The sequence below is a fragment of the Pimephales promelas genome, chromosome 21 (genome assembly GCF_988280905.1).
Source record: "Pimephales promelas chromosome 21, fPimPro1.hap1.1, whole genome shotgun sequence".
Lineage (NCBI taxonomy): Eukaryota > Metazoa > Chordata > Actinopteri > Cypriniformes > Leuciscidae > Pimephales > Pimephales promelas.
In genome coordinates, this window is record NC_142789.1 from 12,856,142 (window position 1) to 12,878,672 (window position 22,531).

At 37.1% G+C, this 22,531-nt stretch overlaps 2 protein-coding genes across 2 annotated transcripts; one reads left to right on the forward strand and one right to left on the reverse strand.

Annotated features, from left to right (window-relative positions):
* Positions 1 to 633: 633 nt before the first annotated feature.
* col9a1a (collagen, type IX, alpha 1a) lies at positions 634 to 17,855 on the forward strand. Its single transcript, XM_039657596.2, has 32 exons — positions 634 to 723; positions 1,227 to 1,301; positions 1,447 to 1,485; positions 1,567 to 1,629; positions 2,930 to 2,983; positions 3,186 to 3,221; positions 3,494 to 3,517; positions 3,633 to 3,686; positions 3,776 to 3,829; positions 3,935 to 3,967; positions 4,459 to 4,515; positions 4,607 to 4,660; positions 4,816 to 4,869; positions 5,746 to 5,799; positions 5,882 to 5,935; positions 6,133 to 6,186; positions 6,998 to 7,051; positions 7,133 to 7,186; positions 7,274 to 7,327; positions 7,443 to 7,487; positions 8,114 to 8,167; positions 8,252 to 8,305; positions 8,386 to 8,439; positions 12,916 to 12,987; positions 13,610 to 13,645; positions 14,023 to 14,067; positions 14,170 to 14,202; positions 15,487 to 15,633; positions 15,866 to 15,920; positions 16,013 to 16,201; positions 17,439 to 17,516; positions 17,641 to 17,855. Exons 1-32 carry the CDS (start codon positions 649 to 651, stop codon positions 17,838 to 17,840), a joined length of 2,058 nt encoding a protein of 685 aa, XP_039513530.2. The 5' UTR covers positions 634 to 648; the 3' UTR covers positions 17,841 to 17,855.
* Positions 17,856 to 18,429: 574 nt separating this feature from the next.
* Positions 18,430 to 22,363, reverse strand: ptp4a1 (protein tyrosine phosphatase 4A1). The gene is made up of 6 exons (XM_039657597.2): positions 22,227 to 22,363; positions 20,048 to 20,540; positions 19,806 to 19,898; positions 19,592 to 19,722; positions 19,432 to 19,506; positions 18,430 to 19,342 (listed from the first exon to the last, which is right to left on the reverse strand). The coding sequence occupies exons 2-6, from the start codon at positions 20,150 to 20,152 to the stop codon at positions 19,225 to 19,227; spliced, it is 522 nt and encodes a 173-aa protein (XP_039513531.1). The 5' UTR covers positions 20,153 to 20,540; positions 22,227 to 22,363; the 3' UTR covers positions 18,430 to 19,224.
* Between the last annotated feature and the right edge of the window lie 168 nt (positions 22,364 to 22,531).

Below are 22,531 nucleotides of genomic sequence, written 5' to 3' on the forward strand. Positions count from 1 at the left end.
TAATTATTTAATTTAATTTAATTTAATTTTTTTTTTATTTTTTAGACGGTTATTTATATTTTAAGAAAAATCAGGAAACGTCTGATGCAAATATACTATTTATTTTATTGTCAAGTAAAAAAATATAATCTTCTCCACAATATATGGCATCTCGTCCAACTAGATTAAGAATTTATTTATTTATTTATTTTTTGATAAAAGTTAGGTGAATTTATTTTTAGTTAGTGGGCACTATCAATGTTTCCTATGCATAAAACATTAAGTTTTACATTGAAATCTCGGCGGTGACGGTTCTTACAATATTAATTTTGCACATTTGAAATACTGACAGCCTGGTACTTGAAAAAAAAAAAAAAAAGTTACTAGCACCGAATCCGATCTAAATCTAGGAGACATCTGGGTTTACGAGCGGTACCCACAGCAGGTACCCGGAGTTTGAGCCACGCCCATTTTACACAAACCTTTGAACTTATATCCAATCACCTTTCAAGTTCCCAACACTGCTCATGAATAAGGATGACTTTTTAATACTGCATCGAGAGACTGGTAGATGGTGTGGTTTAGTTGGGGAATATTGACAGAAAGCCCGTGAACCCCAACAAAACTCCTAAAAAGGACTATTTTGCCTCCAAGTCGTCGGAGGTGACTATGGCGCACGCCGGGACTCTACGCATGTCCGTGCTGCTGATTTTCCTGCAGTTAGTCCTGGTCATCTCGGCACAGGTAGGAAACAAGGGATTTCTTTAGCAGTTGAGATGGACTGTGTGGGTCTTTTGGGTTCATGGGTTGAGTGAGTCACTGTATGGCTCTTAAAATATCAAAACATTAACTAAAGTCAGAAACAGGAATGTGTTTTGATGTGAGATTGTTAATTAATAAACAGCCCACTAGGCTAGCAGCAAATACATTTTCACAAACGTTGTCTTATATTTCTAATGTTAATTGATGCCAAGATTCTTTATTAATATTATCTGAATTTGCAAGTATCTGCCAGCCAGAACATTACTTGACATATGGAAGGTATTTTCTGTAAATTAGTCCAGGTGTGCACAGCTGTTTTCACTTTCCCAGCATAAGAGAAAAGCCATTATGATAATTCAGCATCAGGCGCGCATACAATGACTTCATTGTTTTAAGGACTTTTAAAATATATTTTCATTTTAGGACAGATTTTAAGTATGTTTTGTTTTGTGTGTGTTTTTTTTAAATATTATTTATTTTTTTAGAGGGGGCTAGTTGGCCCTAGAGGGTTGCCTGGACCTCCAGGGCTTCCTGGATTTTCTGGAGTTGACGGCATTGATGTGAGTCACAATTCAGTTATTTTGTTAACAATTTCTCAGGAACAAATGAAAGGTCTGTCCTTTAATTAGTAAAATGGTAAAGTACTATATACAAGGTATGTTTGTAGCCATGAATGATGCCTTTTTTGTATTTTGTTTGATTTAGGGTGAGAGGGGTCCTGGCCCCGGCCCTGATGGCCCTCCAGTGAGTATTTTTTCAAGAAACAAATGAGTATACACAGTTGAAATTATATTCTACAATTCATTAATCTGATTAATTCGGCAGGGCCTTGATGGGGACAAAGGCAAAGATGGATTAAATGGCCTTCCGGGAAAACCTGGAGCGGATGTGAGTATTGTTGTTTAGTTTTGTTGAGGTCTGGAAACCGAGATAAAACCAGCTTTTCTTTTCTAAGTAACACTGGCACCATCAGAGCAAGTGTAGTTTGTATTGGAGGGGTCTGAGTTAAAAAAAAAAATCCTAGATGGAAAAAAGGATTGGAGAAGAGAGTAAGGAGAAAGCCCATATTAGCTTCCTGGTGGAGACAGAGACCTTTTTGTGCAAGTATGAAGCCACAGGAGCAGAAATGTGTACTAGTACTGATGAAACGGAGCATTAAAACGAAGAACACCTTTTCTTTTTTGACTCCTCTGAGCTTTACGGTTTAGTGCTTTTGAGTCATTTTTTTTAATCAGTTTTTTAGTCATGTTTTTCAGTAAAAATATCCATGCATCCTTAATATAAGATACATTTTCTTGAGAAGCAGGCTTGTTTAGGATGTGTTTTTTCAGAGACTATATCATGGGTTAAGTTTATTTTTCATACACCACTGGCAGATATATTTTCTGGTTTAATTAACGCATGAAGAAAGACAATTTTTTACTATCTTTTATTATCTTCAATTTTAATTCTCAAGTAATTTTATATGGTTTAAAATATTTTTTTAAGTTTCCTGAAAATCAAGAAAAAAAATACTGATTAAGAAAGGGAAATTATTTATTTTTTTGTCCATAATAATCTATTATGTTAGCATCAGTTAAATATACCGATGTTACTAGGTTGCTTGATATTGTAGCATATAATGTTAGCATTACTTTGCAAAAAAAACCCCAAAAACTTTATTAAAGTAAATATACAGTATATATATATATATATATGTGTGTGTGTGTGTGTGTGTGGGAGGGGCGTGTGTGTGTGTGTGTGTGTGTGTGTGTGTATGTATGTATGTATAAATAAAATTGTATATAGCATAAAATATAAATTTGCTGGATTTTGGTTCTAAATGTTGGTATTAATGATGTAAAGGGAACAATACATTCATACTAAACCATTCTATTATGCATAATTCTATTTAAAAAGAAAATAGTTTTTGGTGACTATCATTTTGGAGAGATGTTCCCTGTTCCCTGTAATGAATTATTGAACACAGGTGTCCATCGTGCTCTACTGTACATATATTAGAGAAAATGTGGGCATGGTTTGATATTTATCTAAGTCAGGAGAAAGGTAAAAGTCATTTCTTATTGAAAGCGGTTATCATTTTATTGTCAGTGTATGTCAGTTAATTGAATACAAATATTAAATAAGTATAAATAATTAGCTCTGCGATCCTGCAGATGTATCTCTTAAATGGTTTTGCCTTTCTAAGGGTTTGACTGGGCCCCTTGGTGTACCTGGCCCTGTTGGCCCTCCTGGACAGAAAGTAAGTTTCCACTTAATAATAATACGTTTTTTGTATTATTCCACCTTTTCTCTTAAAAATAAGTGCAAGTGCACACATATATTTGAATATATGATATATTCTGTGAATGGCTGTATTATAACTGATGCTTCAATTACATAAGTTCTAAAAGTTAATCATTAAAGTTCATTTAAAAGATCGTATGGTTGATATTCTTTATTAGGGTGAACCGGGTGAGCCAGGACTAAGAGGAGCCCCTGTAAGTAAATCATTCAGATTCTCTGCACAATTTCAGTGTGCCACTAGAATAATCATTATATACTGATTTCTCTTCCATTAGTTTGTTATTATGAATAGAAATATCTGTGACCTCCCATTATAAGATGGCTGTTCACACTCTGAACTGTTGCAGGCAGTCAGTCATTGATCAAGTTGACCTTCTAGCCCATACATGATGTAATGATACAAGGCTGTACTGTACTGGGCTGATGCTAAGTTCATATCATTGCACATCTGTTACTTTGTTAACAGGGTGTTGGCGAGGATGGTGAAGCTGTAAGTGCTTAATATTTGATTGAATTATTATTATTTTTTAATGGCGGGATTTGCTGATAATTTTTTTGTTCTGTTGTTATCGGCTCCTGTATTGTTTTCTTTTTTTTTACTGAAGGGTGCTGATGGGGAAGATGGATTACCTGGAGAGCTGGGCAAAGTTGGACCTCCTGTATGTAATGTTACTCCATTAATCCAATAAATTAGAATAAAATAGTTGAATAATAATTTGAAGGGTCCGTCTCTGGTTCTGCTTTAAAGGGAAGTCGTGGACCGAGAGGTTCTGTTGGTGCAAAAGGACTTCCAGGGCCCAGAGTAAGTATTAATGTTGAGATCTTTATGACCATTCACTCATGTCCATGATGTATAAATGGCTTTACAAACAGAATTGTTAAAAGTATATATTCCTTCTATCCGTAGGGCCCTCCTGGAGTCTGGGATGGGAAGGAGTTGGTATGTGTCCTCAAGTCTCATATCCTGTTACCTTTGCACTAAATCTAGTGTTTGCTCCTCAGATTTCAGGAAACAAAAACTGAGCAATCTTCTGTAAAAAAAAACAAAAAAAAAACAACCACACATATTTGCTCTTCTACTGTATATTTGTGTTGGTTAAAGGTATTGACAATTAATTCAGCTACTTGGTTACTTCCTCAATTGCTACAACAAAACTGCCATCACATGTTAGGACTTATATATTACTTATATTACTTAGAGTCTTATATTTCTGGGGGATTCTTCGGTTAGGAAAAACGTTCTGTCCACTATGATGACCCATCACACACTATAACAATTCTACAACATCACATTTCATGCCAAAATTGACTTTGATCTTTTTTTCAGGACGTGATAAATGTTTTAAAATAGATACAGTAAGTACTCTTAATTTCAATGGACCAATCACTTGTATGCATCAATAATTGTTCTGTCTTTGTTATGTTTTTTAGTGTCCAAATGCCTGTACTTCCGGCCTGAATGGTTACACAGGTCTCCCTGGCATGAAGGTGCCTTTTAAATGGCATTATTTCAATTCATATATACTTCCAGCCAAACACAAGGATGTCTAACACACAATGGGGTTGTTTTTCACTCTAGGGTCACAAAGGTGTCAAAGGTGAATCAGGTGAACCAGGAAGGCAAGGACATAAGGTGACAGTTGCATAAATTAAGTTTTTTTGAACAATTAGGGAATTTGTTGACCTTTTAATTTATGGTGGCTCATAAATACATAATTGTTAAAATAATGAAGCTAGTTATAGAGCAAAGATCATGTCTAGGTGTGTAATTGTATCGATTTCTTATAGGGAGAAGAAGGAGACCAGGGACCACATGGAGAGACGGGTGCACAAGGATTACCTGTAAAAAAATACATTACTTATCTAATATCCTTTACGGTCACACTTTACTTGAAGGGGTGTGCTTAAGACTAACATGACACCTTCATAATCATGCCATATGTTATGTTATGAATATGTCTTTTATGCATGTTTGTGACAACTGTCATTAAGTGTCATTAGCTCAGTTATGACATTTTTAATGCAAATATGACATTGTTTGAGATGTCTTTGTCATGACACCTTGACATAAACCAATATATCATATAACCTGTCAGTGTCTTTGTCATGACAACTTGACATTAGTAAGACAACACAACCTGTCATAAACATGACATAGCAGATTAATTATCAAACTTAAGAAACCACTTAGCTTTTTTTACATTAAACTGTCAGGTGGTTGGTTTTGACATTGGCTGTCATGAAGCCATTATAATTTTTTTAATGACAAATTCAAATAGTACTACTGTAGTTAAATAAAATATTCATGACACAGTTATAATGGCCTCATGACAGCTAATGTCAAAGCCAACCACATGACAGTTTAACTTCATTAATTGTCAAGTTGTCATGACAAAGACACTAATAGGTTATGATGGTTTATGTCAAGATGTCATTACAAAGACATCTTAAACAATGTCATATTTGCATTCAAAATGTCATTATTGAGCGAAATACACTTAATGACAGTTGTCATAAACATGCATACAGCCTATTTCATATTCAAGACATGGTTATGAAGGTGTCATGTCAGTCTTATGCACACCTCTTTAAGTAAAGTGTTACCTTTTTGACTGATGTTATCTAATATACTATATACTAATAGTTCATATGATGTTTGTTTGTATATTTTCTACCCATGTGTTCCTGTTCAGTGTGTCGCTTGTTTTGTTACTGTAGGGTCGGCAGGGTTTGAGAGGAATCACTGGGATGATGGGCTCTAAAGGCGACAGGGTGAGTGTCAAAAGGTTTTCATATCTAATACAATAACAAGGATATGTTTTGAAATGACCAATTGTATATTCTTCTCCATTAGGGAGCTCGTGGGAATGTTGGCGACCTGGGCTCTCAGGGTATTCAGGGCGCTCCTGTAAGTGGCAAAATCAAAATGATGTCATTTTTATCCTATAAAAATGCACATCAAAGGTTTGGCCTTTAACCTCATTTCAAAATATGCATCAGTTATTCTTGCCATTTATCCACATTCATTGTAGTATTATCTTTACAGGCTGCTTGATTTGTTTTTGTAAATAAAGACATTTTTTTTTTTTTATCTGATTTTTAAAGGGTGATCGGGGCCAAAGAGGAAAAGTAGGCGAGACTGGACCAAAAGGAGCTCAGGTGAGACTTCATACAGCTACAAAACAACATACATTATTTTTATAATGTCATATCAACAGCTCATGAACATTCAACAGGCTTGCCATATTTTTTTCAGTCCCTTAAAGGGATAGTTCACATTAAAATGAAAATTCTGTCATTTACTCACTCTCAAGTTGACAAAAGCTTGTCGCACAAAAGATATTTTGAAGAATGTCAGTTGATGGACCCAATTGACTTCCATAGCATTTCAATTGGAGTCAACTGTGTGATTACCAACATTTAAAAAAAAAAAATTTTCTTTTGTGTTCGGCAGAATTCATAGAGGTTTGGAACAACTTGAGAGTGACTAAATGATGACAGAATTTCCATTTTTGAGTGAACTGTCCCTTTAAGCCCCGTTCACACCAGGAATAAAATGTAGTTTAGTTATTACCATCCACACAAGCGGACGACTTTGTTCTGTTTATTCTAAAGCATGCACTGCCATTTTTTCATCTGTCACTTTATAAGCTTGACATGATTCTAAATGAATTCTGATTGGCTGTCAAAGTTTTTATCTTTCATCAGATGAAAAAAAAAAATCCTTCTAAAAATTTTTTCTACGTTTTTTTCTCTGTGTTGTTATCGTTATAGTTGTCGTGTGGACTCTGCTATTATTTTATGTTTAGAACAATTTTTAGAACTCATTTGATGACAATGTTTACAGTTATTAACTATATCTTTACTGTTATCGTCCTTGGTGTGAATGGGCACTAGTTCTAATAAATGGGAAGTTCTAATAACTTTTTGATTTACTGTAATCATTTATAATGTGACTTCTTCCTTTTAGGGACCTCCGGGGTTGCAGGGACTTATGGGTCTTCCTGGACCGAAAGGAGAAGCTGTAAGTCACCTGTGCTGCCTATTAATGACCTATTAAACCATCAAATTGTATTGTTTTTAATTGAACGGTTATGTGGTGTAGGGTTTGCCTGCAGTAGATGCTCGTGACGGTATTCCAGGACTACCTGGAGTAAAGGTAATCACTTTAATTTGTGCATTTGCTTTATTATTATTGCTTTATTCGTGAAGTGAATTTATCTGTATACGCCTGTTGTCGTTTTAGGGTCTTCCTGGGAAAGTTGGCTCACCTGGTGACGCTGGACTTCAGGGATTTCCAGTGCGTATGACCCTTGACCCCCTTTCAAAATGCAAATAATATGCAGTGAAATCTGCTTGTAAGATAACTGGGTTTAATACTTTTCATTATTGATTATTGATTTATTTTCCTGCAGGGTTTGCCAGGAATTTCAGGAGCAAAAGGCCACATGGGTGCAAAAGTAGGTAATTCAAATGGAGTGAGTTAGAGTGTATCTTTGTTTGGTTTATCCGAGATAGATTCCTGTTTTAAGAGTGTGCTGAGAAAAACTACTTTAAAGTTTGGGATCAGTGGGGTTATTTTTCATACAGAAACTAGCAAGGATGCATTTAATTGATCAAAAGTGACAGTAAAGACATTTATACTGTTACCAAGACATTCTATTTCACAAAAAATATGATGTCCGTTTACATTTTCAACTCATTAAATGTATCATGGTGTCCACACATAACATTAAGCAGCACAACTGTTTTCAACATTACTAATAATCACCAAGTCAGCATATTAGACACTAGATATTAGACATAAGACACTAATTCAGCTTTGTCATCACATGAATAAATTACATTTTACAGTATATTCAAATAGAAAACAGTTATTTAGCAATAGAATTTCACAAAATTGATGTTTTACTATATTTTTGATCAAATAAATGCAGCCTAGATGAGTTTATAATAAGACAATAAGTGACAAAAAACTTTTGAACGGTAGTGTAGCTCATTTATGATAAAATTCTCATTGAAGTGCTGTAAATGATGAGTGTGTGTCCATTAGTAGGAAGGATAACCTGTGTTGTCTTTGCTCCAGGGAAACACTGGTGATCCAGGTGTGGCAGGTCTGATTGGAAATAATGGGAAAACAGTGAGTCTGCCGTTTATCCATTTGTTCACCACAGCCTACAGGCCCATGTGGATGGATGAACATCTTCTGGTGTTGTGATTTCAGGGTGAACGTGGTGAGCAGGGAGAAGTGGGACCAGTCGGGGCAAGAGGTGGGCCAGTGAGTATATTTCCTCTTACATCATATCGTGTCATATAAAGAAATGTGTCACTTCTATAATATTCTCTCTTTTTCTCCAGGGTGAGAGAGGAGTAAGAGGTCCAGATGGGCCTGCAGGCTTGCCAGGTGCGAGGGTGAGTTATCAGGATCCACAATTTAATTTAACCTTATATTATATAACTATAAAATACACATTTAGACAATTGTAACACTCTTAGATGAAGCTTCATGACCACTGAGAATAACCTCGCCACTACAAAAATATGTTTTAAAGGTGCAGTGTGTGATTTTTAGCAACATCTAGCGGTTCAGTCGCGAGTTTGCACTAAGGGCTCAGCCCTTACTCAACCCTCCCTTTCGAAGAAGCTACGGTGGCTAAAACGGGACAAACATGTAGTCGAGACAGCAGAGAATAGCCAGAGTAAGCCAAGAGTGTGTAACATTGTCACTGTTTCTGTACCACAGTCCATTATAAACCACATCATGGATGAAGTTTACAAAGCTATAGTCAGGTGAGGATTAGGTGAGGGTCTTAATATATAATATAATAATAGTAATCAGCTGATTGTCTCACAAACGTAACCAGCACATTTCTCCCCACATAGCAAACCCATAATACAGCGAGGTAGAGGAACCACACGAAACTATGCAGGTATAATTATTTTCTAACAGGGTAGTAAAAGTTTAGCTGGCTAATATGAGCTGTTAAAATGCTGGTTAAAGCGTAAAGCCTTGTTTATACTCGACGTGTCCGCATGAGCCCAAAGGTACGCACGGCAAACATGACAAGATTGTAACAGCATGCGCGTCTCCGCATCCTTTAGACACCATTTACTACACACAAAAGGTGTAGTATAGGTGTAATCTGATTTTGAAAACTCTTCGCGATCGACTTAAAATGCTTCCAAGATCGATTTGTCGACTGCGATCGACGGGTTGGTGACTCCTGTAAAGTTACTGATTTACGGTCAATGACAAGAGTACGAATCAGCTGTCTCACGAACGTAACCAGCACATTTATCCATAACACAGCGAGGGAGAACTAAGTTACGTGAAACAATCCAACTTCATATTTCACACCACTTGACAAGGGAAAAGTCACTACTCGCGGTGTTTTTGGGTAGCTTCCAGTTTTCTGCTGCTTCTCTTTCAGGCCCCGTCCACACTACTGCGTTTTCGTTTAAAAACGGACAATTAAAACGAATACGATCTCCGTCCACACCAGCGTTTTATCTGTGTATTAGAATTGATCTCCGTCCACATTAAAACGACTGAAAACGCGGATCACGTGACCATTCACCAACACTGGGCATGTGCGTGCCGGTGTAAACAGTGGTTGACGAATCAGGGAAGGTTACGTCATGACTGATAACACCCAATCATGGAGCCAAGCGTCAGCCCCTGCGTCAGCGTTTCTGAAGTCCTACGTTTTGTCCTGTCAACACTAAAACGCCCTCCGGAGATTCAAAACGCAAAACGAAGCTGCAGCGTTTCTAAACTTCTCCGTTTTAGGTCTTCGTTTTCCCCGTTTTAGTCTGGACGCGAGGTGCAAACGTAGCAAAAGGTCTCCGTTTTTAAATAAAAACGCAATAGTGTGGACGGGAAGGTAACGTTAGTGACAAAACGTGCTCTGTAGCGTTGTTTGTTCGCTGCCGGCTACGGTAGAAACGTCGTCACAATATGTCGACCTTCATAGAAGGGGATTTCCGCGGTTATGTAGATATAAATGTCTCATTCTAAGGTAATAAAAACATTACGGTTTATTAAGTAAGTTCTTTACACACCACTGAAAACATAGTTATGGATGTCATTTTGCATTTGTGTTAATAGATACTCAATTTTTATACACATTGCACCTTTAAGAACGTTTTGGTAACGTTCCCTTTCTTGGTTATGTGAATGTTAAGGGAACATTCCATGATAATTTTCCAAAGATTATGGGAACGTTACTTTTGAATGTTCTCTGAACGTTCTGAAACAAGTAGCATTAAAAAAAAAAAACGATAGACGAACATCCAACTAAAACGTTTAAAAAATTTTTTTCCATGAATAATGAATAAATAACGTTTTTGTGCTAATGGTTTGAGAACATTATTAAAGACAAAATAACTTTTGAACGATTTTTTTTTCCTGGAAGAACATTGTTACTGGAAGGACATTTGTTCATAACTTTGAAAAATGTTTCATCTCAATTTCATCTCACGGTATGATGATAATATCCGAAACTCTTAAATAGCGGTGTTCATTTCGAGTCGGACAATAATGCCTACAGAGTGCTGTACAGAGATGGAACAGGTATAGTTTAGTAGTTTAATTACGGTTATTATAACGTATTTGTCATCTGCTTGTAGCCTATCCATTATTTATTAATAACATACAAGTCTGCTGTTTCGGACCAGGTCCGAATTATGATCAAACATATACTGATGACTTCAATAAAGTTTACTGTACATCACACAAAAGGTAAAGCGTCAGTTTTATTTCAGAAAATCACTGTAAGTGCTGAGTAAACACAGTAAGTTATAAGAAGTGCACAAGTTGAGGGAGTTGAGGGAGCATTCCTGTGGGCGGACCTTAGTCAAAAAACTGTTCTACTGACGTGATTAAAGAAGGAAGTAGAGGGATGTAGTCCAAACGGGCCGTTCGATGTAGGCTACTTCTGTTAAATAAAATATCTCGCTTGGCATTGAACTTTGAGCTTTATAATTTTACAGATATTATTTATACTCTAACAACAACATTACACACTAACTACAGTTTGAAACATGGGATCACGAAGAACGGGACCTTAAAGAGAGCTGATGTAACAATTTGGGACAGGCCAAAATAATACTTCAAATAACACTGCACAATTTGAAATCACTTCAACTTGAATTCACACTTTTAACCCTCTGATGGTCCTCGGTCACTTCTGACCGAATAATTTTCTGTTTTGAATTATTAAAAATCACAACTTCATCGGAAGGTTATGATACTTGGTGACTTTTTTGGCATTTGGTTTGTGAATACAAAAAAAAAAAATTGAGGTCATGATCCGAGCATGCTAAGTAAGTGGTCGTAAAAAAAATAGTCACACTCGTGGTCTTCGGTCAGAAATGACCGACCCATAGGAAATGAATGGGAACTTTACAAAAAAACTAAAATTCTTAGAATTTTTGTTTGTACAATCTACAAATCGGCCACGATTCTTAAAAGAAGTATACCGCAGTAAAGGGGTGACAATCTACAACACCAAGAGTGCAAAAACAAAAACACACACACAAACACACTTTTATACGCATACACACCAATAAATTCAGACTACAAAAAATCTGTTTTGAATTTTTAAAAATCACAGCTTCATCTGAATGTTACGAAACCTGGTGACATTTCTGGCATTAGGTATGTGAACACATAAAAAAATTGAGTTTGTGATCCGAGCAAGCCAAGTGGTCGTAAAAAAATTAGTCACGATTTTGGTCTTTGGTCAAAAATAACCCCCATAGGAAATGAATGGGAAATTGACAAAAACACAAAAATTCACAATTTACAAAAGTAAAAATTAAAAAAAAAATTTATATAAGAAATAGTTTTTGAGATTGTTTCAATTATATATTCAAATCTACCAAAAAAAAAATATATAAATATATATATATATATATATATATAAAATATATATATAAATTTCCATTGAAAAAATATACCATAAATATTGCATAAATATTAATAAATTCAATCAAATTATCTCAAAATACTAAATTGAAAAGAATAAATATTATAGAACAAAAATAAATTGCATTGGTTTTACTGGGATGGAAGAAGTTTCATTTTTAGGCCTCCGGTCACTTCTGACCGGGAAGGCCCAGGACGTGACTCATAAAGGAAGACCATCAGAGGGTTAATCTTATTTTAACAAGCACTCTATAAAGTCATATTGCAATATATATTGAGACATAAGCTCTATATTATTAGTTCTAAAGACACCCCAGGTAAGAAAGGTCTTAAAAACTTGTTGTGGAAATGTCTCACAATTGACTAGTGCATGAAAAAGCAATGTTTTTGCCTGTAGTGTAGGGAACTATATTGGGACCCAACGACTTACATTTAGACTTGTACTACAACACTGTTCAGATGTCCCACAACAAATATAACACAATCAGATATATGTTCCTGTTGGTCTTCATTCTCAGATTCCTGTCCTATGTGCTTACTCTCATGCCGAGGAGCTTAATAGTGCTCCAAACCGAAACACAATCTCCTTAGAAAGCGCTGGAGTGCTTTAGTACAGTAATCGGCTGGTAGGGGCATGAATAGCCTGTTGTTATTGAGGCCTAGTAGCTGGGGGTATTTTCTTTGGTAAGGGGATATTCAGAGCAGGAAGGGGGGGCTTGAATGAACCCTCTGTCTTACAGGCATTCCTTCAAGCAGCCAACGAAGGGCATCAGGCTTAATCATAGTCCATATCCATCCACACACCTTAGACGTGCCCCACCAGCACCCTGCTCGCCGAGCTGCCGACTCTGTTTTTTTTAGCGCAGATGTGGTTTGTAAGGCAGCTACAGGCACAGGCCGTGTAGTGTTCATGAATTTGTATTTACTTATGTGTGTCTGTGTGTTTATGTATCCTACAGGGAGCTAAAGGAGATCCGGGCCTCCCTGGTCTCCCAGGGCCCGCTGGCTTCATTGGGCAAAAAGGCGACAGGGTAGGATTTAAAAAGCTAATCAATTCTGTATGGTCAGAATAGCATTCTAACATTACTAACAACATACTTTCACTCTATTTATCTACTTTATGTACTATACCTGCATCAAATTCGCATAGAAATCTATTTAAACAATGGCTAAAACGCACTGGGTATTGCATCCCATAATGCAATTAAGCCTTCAATTTCCTGTGTGACAAATTACCTGGAAGTAAAATCAATTTTTGACATCTATTTCTTTACTCATTTGATCAGGCTGCCAAATTTGAAAATATTTTTAGACCAAATTGAATTTAAAATGCTAAATTCCTGTATTTTTTATATAATGTGAATTAAATGTTTAATTTAATTGCCAAATTAAATATGTAATGTGGTGATGCGATGTCATGTGACTTCTGAATCTCAGACACTTGGTTGAAATGAGCTTTGTTATTGGTTAAATTGAGTAAAATTATTATTCTCTTTATCGTGTAACAATGTTATCTCAGAAACAAGCTGGCAAAATAAAAAAATATCAATCAATCAAAATCATTATATTTTACATAGTCATGTTTAGGGTAGTTTGGATCGGATGTGTTCCAATTACTATTAAAAACACAATCCTATCTTTATAAATCTTCAGGGCGCTGTGGGTCTCACTGGTTCAAAAGGAGAGCAAGTAAGCCAAATTTTTTTATATTCTATACACTGTAAAAAAATATATTTTCATGATTTTTTGTTGTTTTCTTTTGTCAAATTAACTTAAATAATTAATATGGCTCAGATAACATAACATTTTTTTATATTTACAAATAATGAGTTTATTTTTATTAAACCAATCTCCATTTTATTCTATAATTTTTTTCATTTCAATAAACTCAATATTGAGGCAATCAGCTAACCTACCGGTATTTATTTTTTTTAAATAAACCAACAATATTTTTTATATTATTATATTTTACAGTGAAGAAGTATAGATTTGTATAGATTTTATAGATGTTGTTAATATAAATAATTAGATCTAAGCTAGACCTATTTTAATGCATGTTTGTTTAGGGACCATCTGGTGAAGAGGGAACACCGGGAGACAAAGGAGATGTTGTAAGTAAAAACAGCGCAGATGTTTATTTGTCACAGAATGTATTGGTTATGCATTTAGACCCCCTTGCTGATCTAAAACTCCATGTCCAATTATATTCCCAGGGTGAACACGGGGAGCCAGGCGAGAAAGGATCGGTGAGTTTGCTTAGAAGTGATGTTATTGTGGATATCTCTCGAACTGTCCTCCAGGGTTTTTATAGTGAATTAACTCTTTCCCCACCAGCAACTTTTAAAAAAAAAAAAAAAGTTGCAAGTCTGCATCAGCATTTTTGATCATTTTCACAAAATTTGCATGGCCCCCAATATTTTGTTGTATATCTGAACATGCAATATGTCAAATAAAGAACAGACCTTCTGCTTTTTTAAACAACAAAAAACTTTTATTCTAGCTTTATGCATTCTTATTTTATCAACATCATCAATGTGGGTAAGTAACATTTGAGCAAAAAGCTAAGATGAGGTGAGAACTATGTTTAAAACATAGATGAAGTAGATCGAGTCCATAAACACCCCCAAAGCTTCACAGTCCTACAGCTCGTCCTGGGTCAATATTTCATTCAGTAACATAATGCAGTTTTGATTTACATGCCATCATGTTAGATTACATATGCATCTGCTTACATATGATATTGCTGGTTTCTGCTTATTCTTATACATGTCTTTTGATCTGGAGATGAAGAGTCTTTTAGAAGATGCGTAATAGCACCCCCTACCGAATAACAGTGAAAACACAGGAATCAGGAAAATTTCGTCAGTGGCGGGGAAGCGTTATCTCATAAATGACGGACATTTCCGCCAATGGCTGGGAAAGAGTTAAAACCACAACAAAAAATGTTTCTGTTTCTTGAAATAAAATTAATGTTAATTGAAAAAAAAAAATGATTCGATTTTCATTTTGTTTTGGAGGTCTCCTACAATAGGTTTACAAGCATCCAAGGTCAAAAAACACTTTAATTTTCTCATAATACACATTGTAGCATCACATCTTTTATCACAGTGTCTGAAACCAAGGATCCGATCTTTATAAACCGTTCCTTTCTGAAAGCCTACTGTGCTCTGATTGGTCAGTTGGCAGAATCTGTTGTGACTCTACCACTTTACAGTTCACCGGAAACTAAATATATCTGAATTTCCGCTCCATGGCACATGTAGTAATACGAACCCTAATGATGGCGTCAGATTGTACCATATTAATTTGAGCCTGAGTCCTTTTCATTTGTAAGTGCATAAAAAGTGGATTTCGACTTAAATCTTCCAGGCCTCAGCTAGAGCTATAGTGTTTGAGAGCAGATCAAATTAGACATTCACAGGGAGTCCATATTTCCCTAGATGTTCAATCCATAAAATGTGAAAAAGTGCACAAAATTCTACATTGGCCTTGTTGAAAATGAGTCCGAGTTTATCTTTTGTTGTGCTCAGACTGGAAAACCAGGGGACGCAGGAAATAAAGGGCCAGAAGGTGGACGTGGCCAACACGGACCCGAAGGCCCACCAGGAGAGCCTGGTCCAAGAGGCATGCAAGGAGACAGAGGGGTGCCTGGACTGGCTGGGAGACAGGGACGACCGGTACGCCTGTTTTAATCATCTTAATATTGACGGCTTAATCAAAGTTTATTAAATGTGTCATTCCAATTTGATTTTGCTGTATTAAACTCATTATATGGTTGGCAGACCATGTGTGTTTTTGTCAAGTTCTAAAGGGATTTTTCCACCAAAGCCCTTTTTACATCCAGTCAAGGAGGAACAACAACAGGAAAACACTTGCAATATTAATAGTGTCCACTTAATTTTCCTCTAGGGCCGAGCACCAACAGATGAACACATCAAGCAGGTCTGCATGAGGGTTTTGCATGGTAAGTGTTTTGGTATCCGAACAGATATTTACAAATGGAAGCTCAACTCATTGTTAAATCCTTGTTCTTCGATTTTTCGTTTTTCCTCACAGGGCAGCTTGCCCAGTTGGCTGCCAGTCTGACGAGGCCTGAGTCGGGCATCTCTGGGTTGCCAGGTCCTCCTGGTCCCCCTGGCCCTACAGGGCCTGCTGGAGACAATGGCTTCCCTGGTCATCCCGGAAGCAGAGGACTGCCAGGTCTCAAAGGGCCCCCAGGTCTTCTGGGGAGAAAAGGACCCAAAGGTACGAAGAGACTGAAGTTGATTGTAGTTCCTTTTCAAGAGCGGTAACTCGGTGTTCAGTGTGCTTGGGCGCGCCTTCCTCAGGTGTGTGGCGCATAAACCGTTTGGAATTAAAGGCGGTGTCCTTAGCCCTGGAAGCTTTTCGGTCGAGGTTGAAGAAGCAGCATGAACTGATTCGAACTGACAACATGTCTGTTATTTCTTACATAAAACGCCTGGGCGGCTTGCGCTCCAGAGCTCTTTGCTTAATGCAAAATCAGGGAGGAGAGAGCGTCAGTGATCCTCAAGGCCCCGGACTGCCCGAACCAGCCCTGGTTCACGGATCTGAGAGAGATAATTGTGCCACCCCCCTTTCGCTTTAATTGTGTCTGGATATGCAAATTTGGATAGGCTCGGAGCTAATGTCTCATGGTCTATGTCAGCCTATCAGATGCGAGCACTCCTAGCAGTGCGGCTATTGGCTGACAGTCTGTCTCTTCCGTGGCTGGTGTAGCTTGACCAGGGCTTCTCTTGACTTCTCTCATGGCGGGTTTTAATATAGTCCTGCAGCGTTGCTAACACAATGTAGAGTTACCACTCTTAAAAATGAACGTCTCAAGTTACTATCGTAACCTCGGTTCCTTGAGAGGCGGGAACGCGACATTGCAATTGCTCAGTCGTGATTCTGACGCAATTGTTGTGTCCGTGAAATTTATACTGCCCGCGAGCATGTCAGTATTTGCATACTTTGTGAAAATTGGCCAGCTGTTCCAAGCAGTGTTGGTACGCAATGTCTCGTTCCTGCCTCTTAAGGTTATTATAGTAATCTAAGACGTTTTTGGTATAAATTTAAGGTGTGGTTACATTTTCAGTTTCAAAGGAAGATTGCATTACATTTTGGCTGTATATATATATAAATACATAATCTATATTATATAAATATAAATATTTTATATATGAATAACACATTTTCGTAAATATATACATGCATGTGTGTGTATTTATATATACAAAATAATTATATACAGCACACACAAATATATTATGTAAAGACAGACTTTTATTTTGGATGCGATTAATCGCTATTAATTTTTGCACAGCCCTAATTTTATTGTAATATACTGTATACTCCAATAATCTTTGTTTTTGTTTACGTTTAACGTCTGTGACCAGAACGCAACTGGGACTAGTTTTTGGGCCATCAAACACCAGTTGAGAGCCTTAAGCCCACTATTAAACTTTTGTTCCTCTTGATTTAGGTGACCAAGGTGACAGGGGAGATAGAGGGCCCACACTGGAGGGGTCTAAAGGTATACCTGGACCACCAGGGCTCCCAGGTAAGAGCAAGGCCAACATCTTATCTAATATCCATAATTTACTTCATCACTGTGCGTTATATGACGTTGGCAAATCTGTAAATATCATCGCTCTGACCTGATCTGTTCTTCCACCTGATCTCAGGTATGCCTGGTACTCCCGCATATGGCAGTAATGGTCGTGACGGCCTGAGAGGACCAGCAGGTGTTCCTGGAATGCCAGGTGTGCCGGGACCACCTGGCCCGCCCGGCCTGAACGGATACTGCGAGTCATCTCAATGCGTGCTTCAAGCAGGTCCAACGTCAATCAGAGATTCCAACATGAAGGGACCAGACAGTCTATGAGCTGACAGCCATCAGCGAGCCACACATCAGAGCCCAGCGTCTCTGGACAGGGAAACTTGAGAGACTAATGGAAGTGACTCCCTCTACGAGGAGATTTCTGTGTTGTTGGTAAATGCAGGTGTTATTGTACTTCAGATCAGGTGTGAAGTTGGATCCGATTCCCAGTCTCATTCAGGCCCATTTTACAAAGCATTTTTTTTTTTTGTGACACTTTTGGATGCATATAGTATTTAAATCATGCCATCACACCCTAGTCAATTTACACATTGAATTGCAGTTAAAACTTTTTATATCAGAGGGGGTCCAAACGTTGTAAATTTGTCAATATTGCATTCAGTTAAAAATAAGCATTGTAAGCATTTTATTAAATCGTTTTCAGATTGTTTAAACCTCGACATTCTCCGATTTTGTGAAAATGTTTGCGGTTCTTTGCAGTGGGGCTGTTTAAAAATGTTAGGAATTTCTATATTCTTTATTTATTGTAGAAAGGATTGCTGTGACACCTGCAGTTGTGAAAATGGAGGAAAATAAAATAATTTTGATAAAATGCTGCACGTTATTAATTGAAAATCAGACTTCAAAGAGACAATTATTTCCTTCAGTGTATCTTTATTGTACTCTCAAATTGGCGAACATGTAGCAACTTGTCTCTCGCTATGATAAAACACATATCCACTGATATAAATAGGTGATTTAATAATACACATTCAAATACCATACATAAATCAATTATCAAAATATTAAGTTACGCACATCAAATAAAAAGGCATAAAAATACCGCAGACATTGAGGTCCAGTTTAAGCCAAAACAAACATCACACTATTGACATGGCAGTAATAGGTAAACGAAGTTTGGATAAACAACAAAAACTAGTACCCCAACCTTCAATATATTTCTATAAAGAATTTTTATTTTCCTCTATTTAATTCTTTTCTTCCTAAAGACATCAAGAAACCTCTCCAAATGCCATTGAGAACTGCTCCACCAGACGGCATTTTTCTGCTGTAATAAGGCATTTATTTTAGATCTTTTTGGAGGCAGGCATTTATTACAGAGACTAAAAATCATATCGATAACAAAAAAGTGAAGTATTTTTAATTAAACAATTTAGATTATAAAGCATACTATGTGTTTGGCAGAGGTGAGATTTGACCATGTTCACCATCATCACAAAACACTAAGCTCAAAGTTCAAACAAGCACTTCACCTTGCTGATAGGTTCTCCACAGGAAAATACAGAAAACAAAGAGGAGGGAGCGGGACACTTGTAATGAAATAAGCTTCATTTTTGTAACGCCATTTTCACACCAATTAATAGAACAAACTACTTATGCTAGATACAAATTTCCATTACACATTTGATAAAGGCTGATGCGCAAGCTTTTACTGAATGCAGCAGTTGGTGCGGTGGCCGTTGGAGTCCTTGAATCGAAGACGCATTTTGGGATGATATTTTTCCAGATAGAAGAGCTGCTTGCTGTTAAATGCTCCACGGCGCTTTCTGGAATTAAAATAAACTTTTCTCTTTAAAAATGGAGATAACATGCGGACTATCATTATAATATTTTCACAAGTACAACGTTAACTCACTGTCGTATAAACTGAACAGCATCCTCGTATTTCATCCCACACTCAATAAGGGCCAGGGCAACCAGAACTGGGGCTCTATGGGAAAGAAAACAAAACATATTTTAACCCATATTTATGCCTTATGATACAAGCAATGATATCTTGAGTCCAATAAAACAACCTTCCAAGGCCTGCAACGCAGTGTACGGCAATGCAGCAGCCTGGCTCCTCCCTAAACTTGAGCCGAAGAAGATTCAGCCAATCATCAACGATCTGGTTAGAGGGAGGAGCGCCATCGTCAAAGGGCCAATCCTGCACAACAGCAAAAAAAAAAAAACGCTTAAAACATGACCTAAAATGATTCATTTTCATTTAATTGGTTCATACGGACGTACCAGAACCTGAATGCCTTCTTTAACAACCAGCTTTGTATCATACGTGGCCTCACACACTCTAACAATAGTCGTCACACCATATTTCTTCAGTTCCTAATGGATGGGAGGGATGTCATGTAAGTGATATTTTGCAGTTACTGTAATTACAAGCAATTGTAATAGACCCTCATTATGAGCTTTTTATTATCATCTATCCAAAACATCACTTTTAGTGTGTTCAAGCCATTTTAACCAGCACTCACCTCAATGAACTTGTGAAGCGTGGCATTAGTGGGGTTGTGGGTAATGAGGAATCTCATGTTTTTGTAAGTGATCTCCACTGGGGCAGGTCTATTCATACGAGCCATTTTGGACTTTTCAAAATAAAACAGCTTGAAAATCTTAAAGAAAAGTGCGAGAAACTCTCTCTTGTAACAACAGGGAAAACAGAGGAGACAACCAAAAAACTAAAGAAAACAAGGCTGGTTCTCTGGTGAGAGTAAAGACGTAGGGCCGGCGAGGGCAGTGCACTTCAAGAGACTTTTTTTACCCCATCCAGAACCGCCGACCGCTGTGGACACCTGCTCTCCAAGCCCGATCCCGCCAACGTTAAAACTGTAACACAAGTCTCTCTTCTGATGAGGTAGCGAGGCTAGCCGTTCACTTCTCTGCATAAACGCCGTGCTGAGCCTGGCAGTAGTCCCCACTGCCCTTCAGAAACTCCATAAATGTGTGACCCAAAACACCACAGAACTGCTGCAAGAACACAAAAACAGAAGCACAAGCGGTCAGGAAACAGAACTTCATTTAGCTTTTTCATTCCTGATTTAAAGCGTAAAACAGTAAGATGTTTTTCAGCTGGTCCAGTTGTGTGTGTGTGTGTGTGTGTGTGTGTGTGCACATACACACATATTTTTATATATATATATATGAAAAAAATCCTGAAAAAAAGTACAAGTTCCTAAATAATATTAAGCAACACAACTGTTTCCAAAATTGATATTAAATAGGCATATTAGGCACAATATTACTGTTTATTCAATGTATTTTTGATCAAATAAATGCAGACTTGATGAGAATAAGAGACCAAAACATTAAAAAAGCACCATAATTGCTGGAAATTATACAGAAAAGTACTACAAAAAGTTAACTGATTCGTGGCAAAACCTGACAGGCAAAAACTAACAACCATTCGTTTACAGCTACAGAAAACAAAAAGTTTACAAGTCATGAAATGTATGTTTTGAATCATGTCATCTAGTACGTACATTCCATATTAATCAAATATAAAACAAGAAATTTTCAGAGAAGCTTATATCATTTTAGATCTGACAATATTTACCAATCAGAAGCAAATTTCAGTTTTATAATCTGAAATTGATAACGTTACACTCATAAACACAAAAATACTTATGCATCCCGATTCCCTATAGCCTAAAGAACTGAACCTGTGTATTTGTGTCAGCTTTAAAAATCAACCATATCCCTCTTTCCCTTCCATAAATACATCATGACTCAGAGATGAGTCAATGAGCAGCATATGTGGGTCATCAGAGAAAACACTTGACCGGTTCCGATGGGATGTTCTCCGGGAAGGCTGAAATCTTCATCATGTCAGTCTCGTGAAGGCACAAACGTGTCTCATCAGCTCTTTGGGATTATCGGATGCTAAGCCTCTTTAGCAAACCACTTTAAAAAAAAAAAAAAAGAAAAAAACGCGACAAGCCTCATGTATTCGTAACCCAAATCTACGTCATACAAATGAAAGACACAGATGTTTGGTTGAGTTATTTTTAAGCGTGACTTTATGGAAATCAAGTGTAAAGGCCCCGAACGAGGCCATTAAAATTACCAAATGCGGTAAAATGTTTGAATTGTACAAACGACGAATTATCCTAAACGTCTATAAAAACATCATATCCAAAACATCATCAACATGCTAACGTTACTTGATCGACACAAAGACGTCCGCTCGGCTAATATTTGCAATAGTGCAAAAGCTCACATATTACCGTAATTTTCAACAACACCACCACCACCACAACACACACTCTCTTCCCAGCTAAACACTTTGATTAATTTTTAATGTAGCTAATCGATTAACGAGAAATAAAAGACCGATATGTCGTTCTAACGTTAAGTTAGCTGTGAGGCTAACCGAACCTAACATCGTCACCAAGACGACATTATAGCGATGCAATCTAATATTTATAACCACACACAAGGTTTTAGATTTGTAGATAGTTAAAACAAAACAAAACACGAATTAATGTATAACGTTGAACTGTGGTCGACAACAAAATCTGTTTTGGTCTAGTAGCTAGTCGTGTCAATTAACGTTAGCTCACAATAGATCGAGATTATAAGCACTTTTCACGCAAATAAACCCTGAATCCGCGAAAAACAATTAAATGTATATATATGTTGAAAGGCTTCACTTACTGGAATATGCTTACTCATTGAAGATTGTAGCTTAATCATAAAGCCGCTCCGGAGAATAATTGTTGTGGTGTTTGACCATACAGCGCTGCCGTGTATGTGATGATGAGAGAGTCTCCGGTAACCGGTTACAGCTGGACTCAAGAAACCGCACCCAACTACACACTCTACTGCACACACACACAGCCTGACACACTTACCATCTACACAGTTTACACATACATACATCTTTTTATTATCACTCAGGTTGATTGGGACACTTTTTCACAGTCATCTCAATGGCAAAAGGGTCCCAAATTATCTCTATT

Coding starts and splice junctions, on each gene's coding strand:
- col9a1a (XM_039657596.2), top strand. CDS start 649: ATGGCGCACGCCGGGACTCTACGCATGTCCGTGCTGCTGATTTTCCTG. Junction 7,187..7,273: donor CAGGACTACCTGGAGTAAAG/GTAATCACTTTA, acceptor TTGTCGTTTTAG/GGTCTTCCTGGGAAAGTTGG. Junction 12,988..13,609: donor TTGGGCAAAAAGGCGACAGG/GTAGGATTTAAA, acceptor ATAAATCTTCAG/GGCGCTGTGGGTCTCACTGG.
- ptp4a1 (XM_039657597.2), bottom strand. CDS start 20,152: ATGGCTCGTATGAATAGACCTGCCCCAGTGGAGATCACTTACAAAAAC. Junction 19,899..20,047: donor CGCTTCACAAGTTCATTGAG/GTGAGTGCTGGT, acceptor CCCATCCATTAG/GAACTGAAGAAATATGGTGT. Junction 19,507..19,591: donor TGCGTTGCAGGCCTTGGAAG/GTTGTTTTATTG, acceptor TCTTTCCCATAG/AGCCCCAGTTCTGGTTGCCC.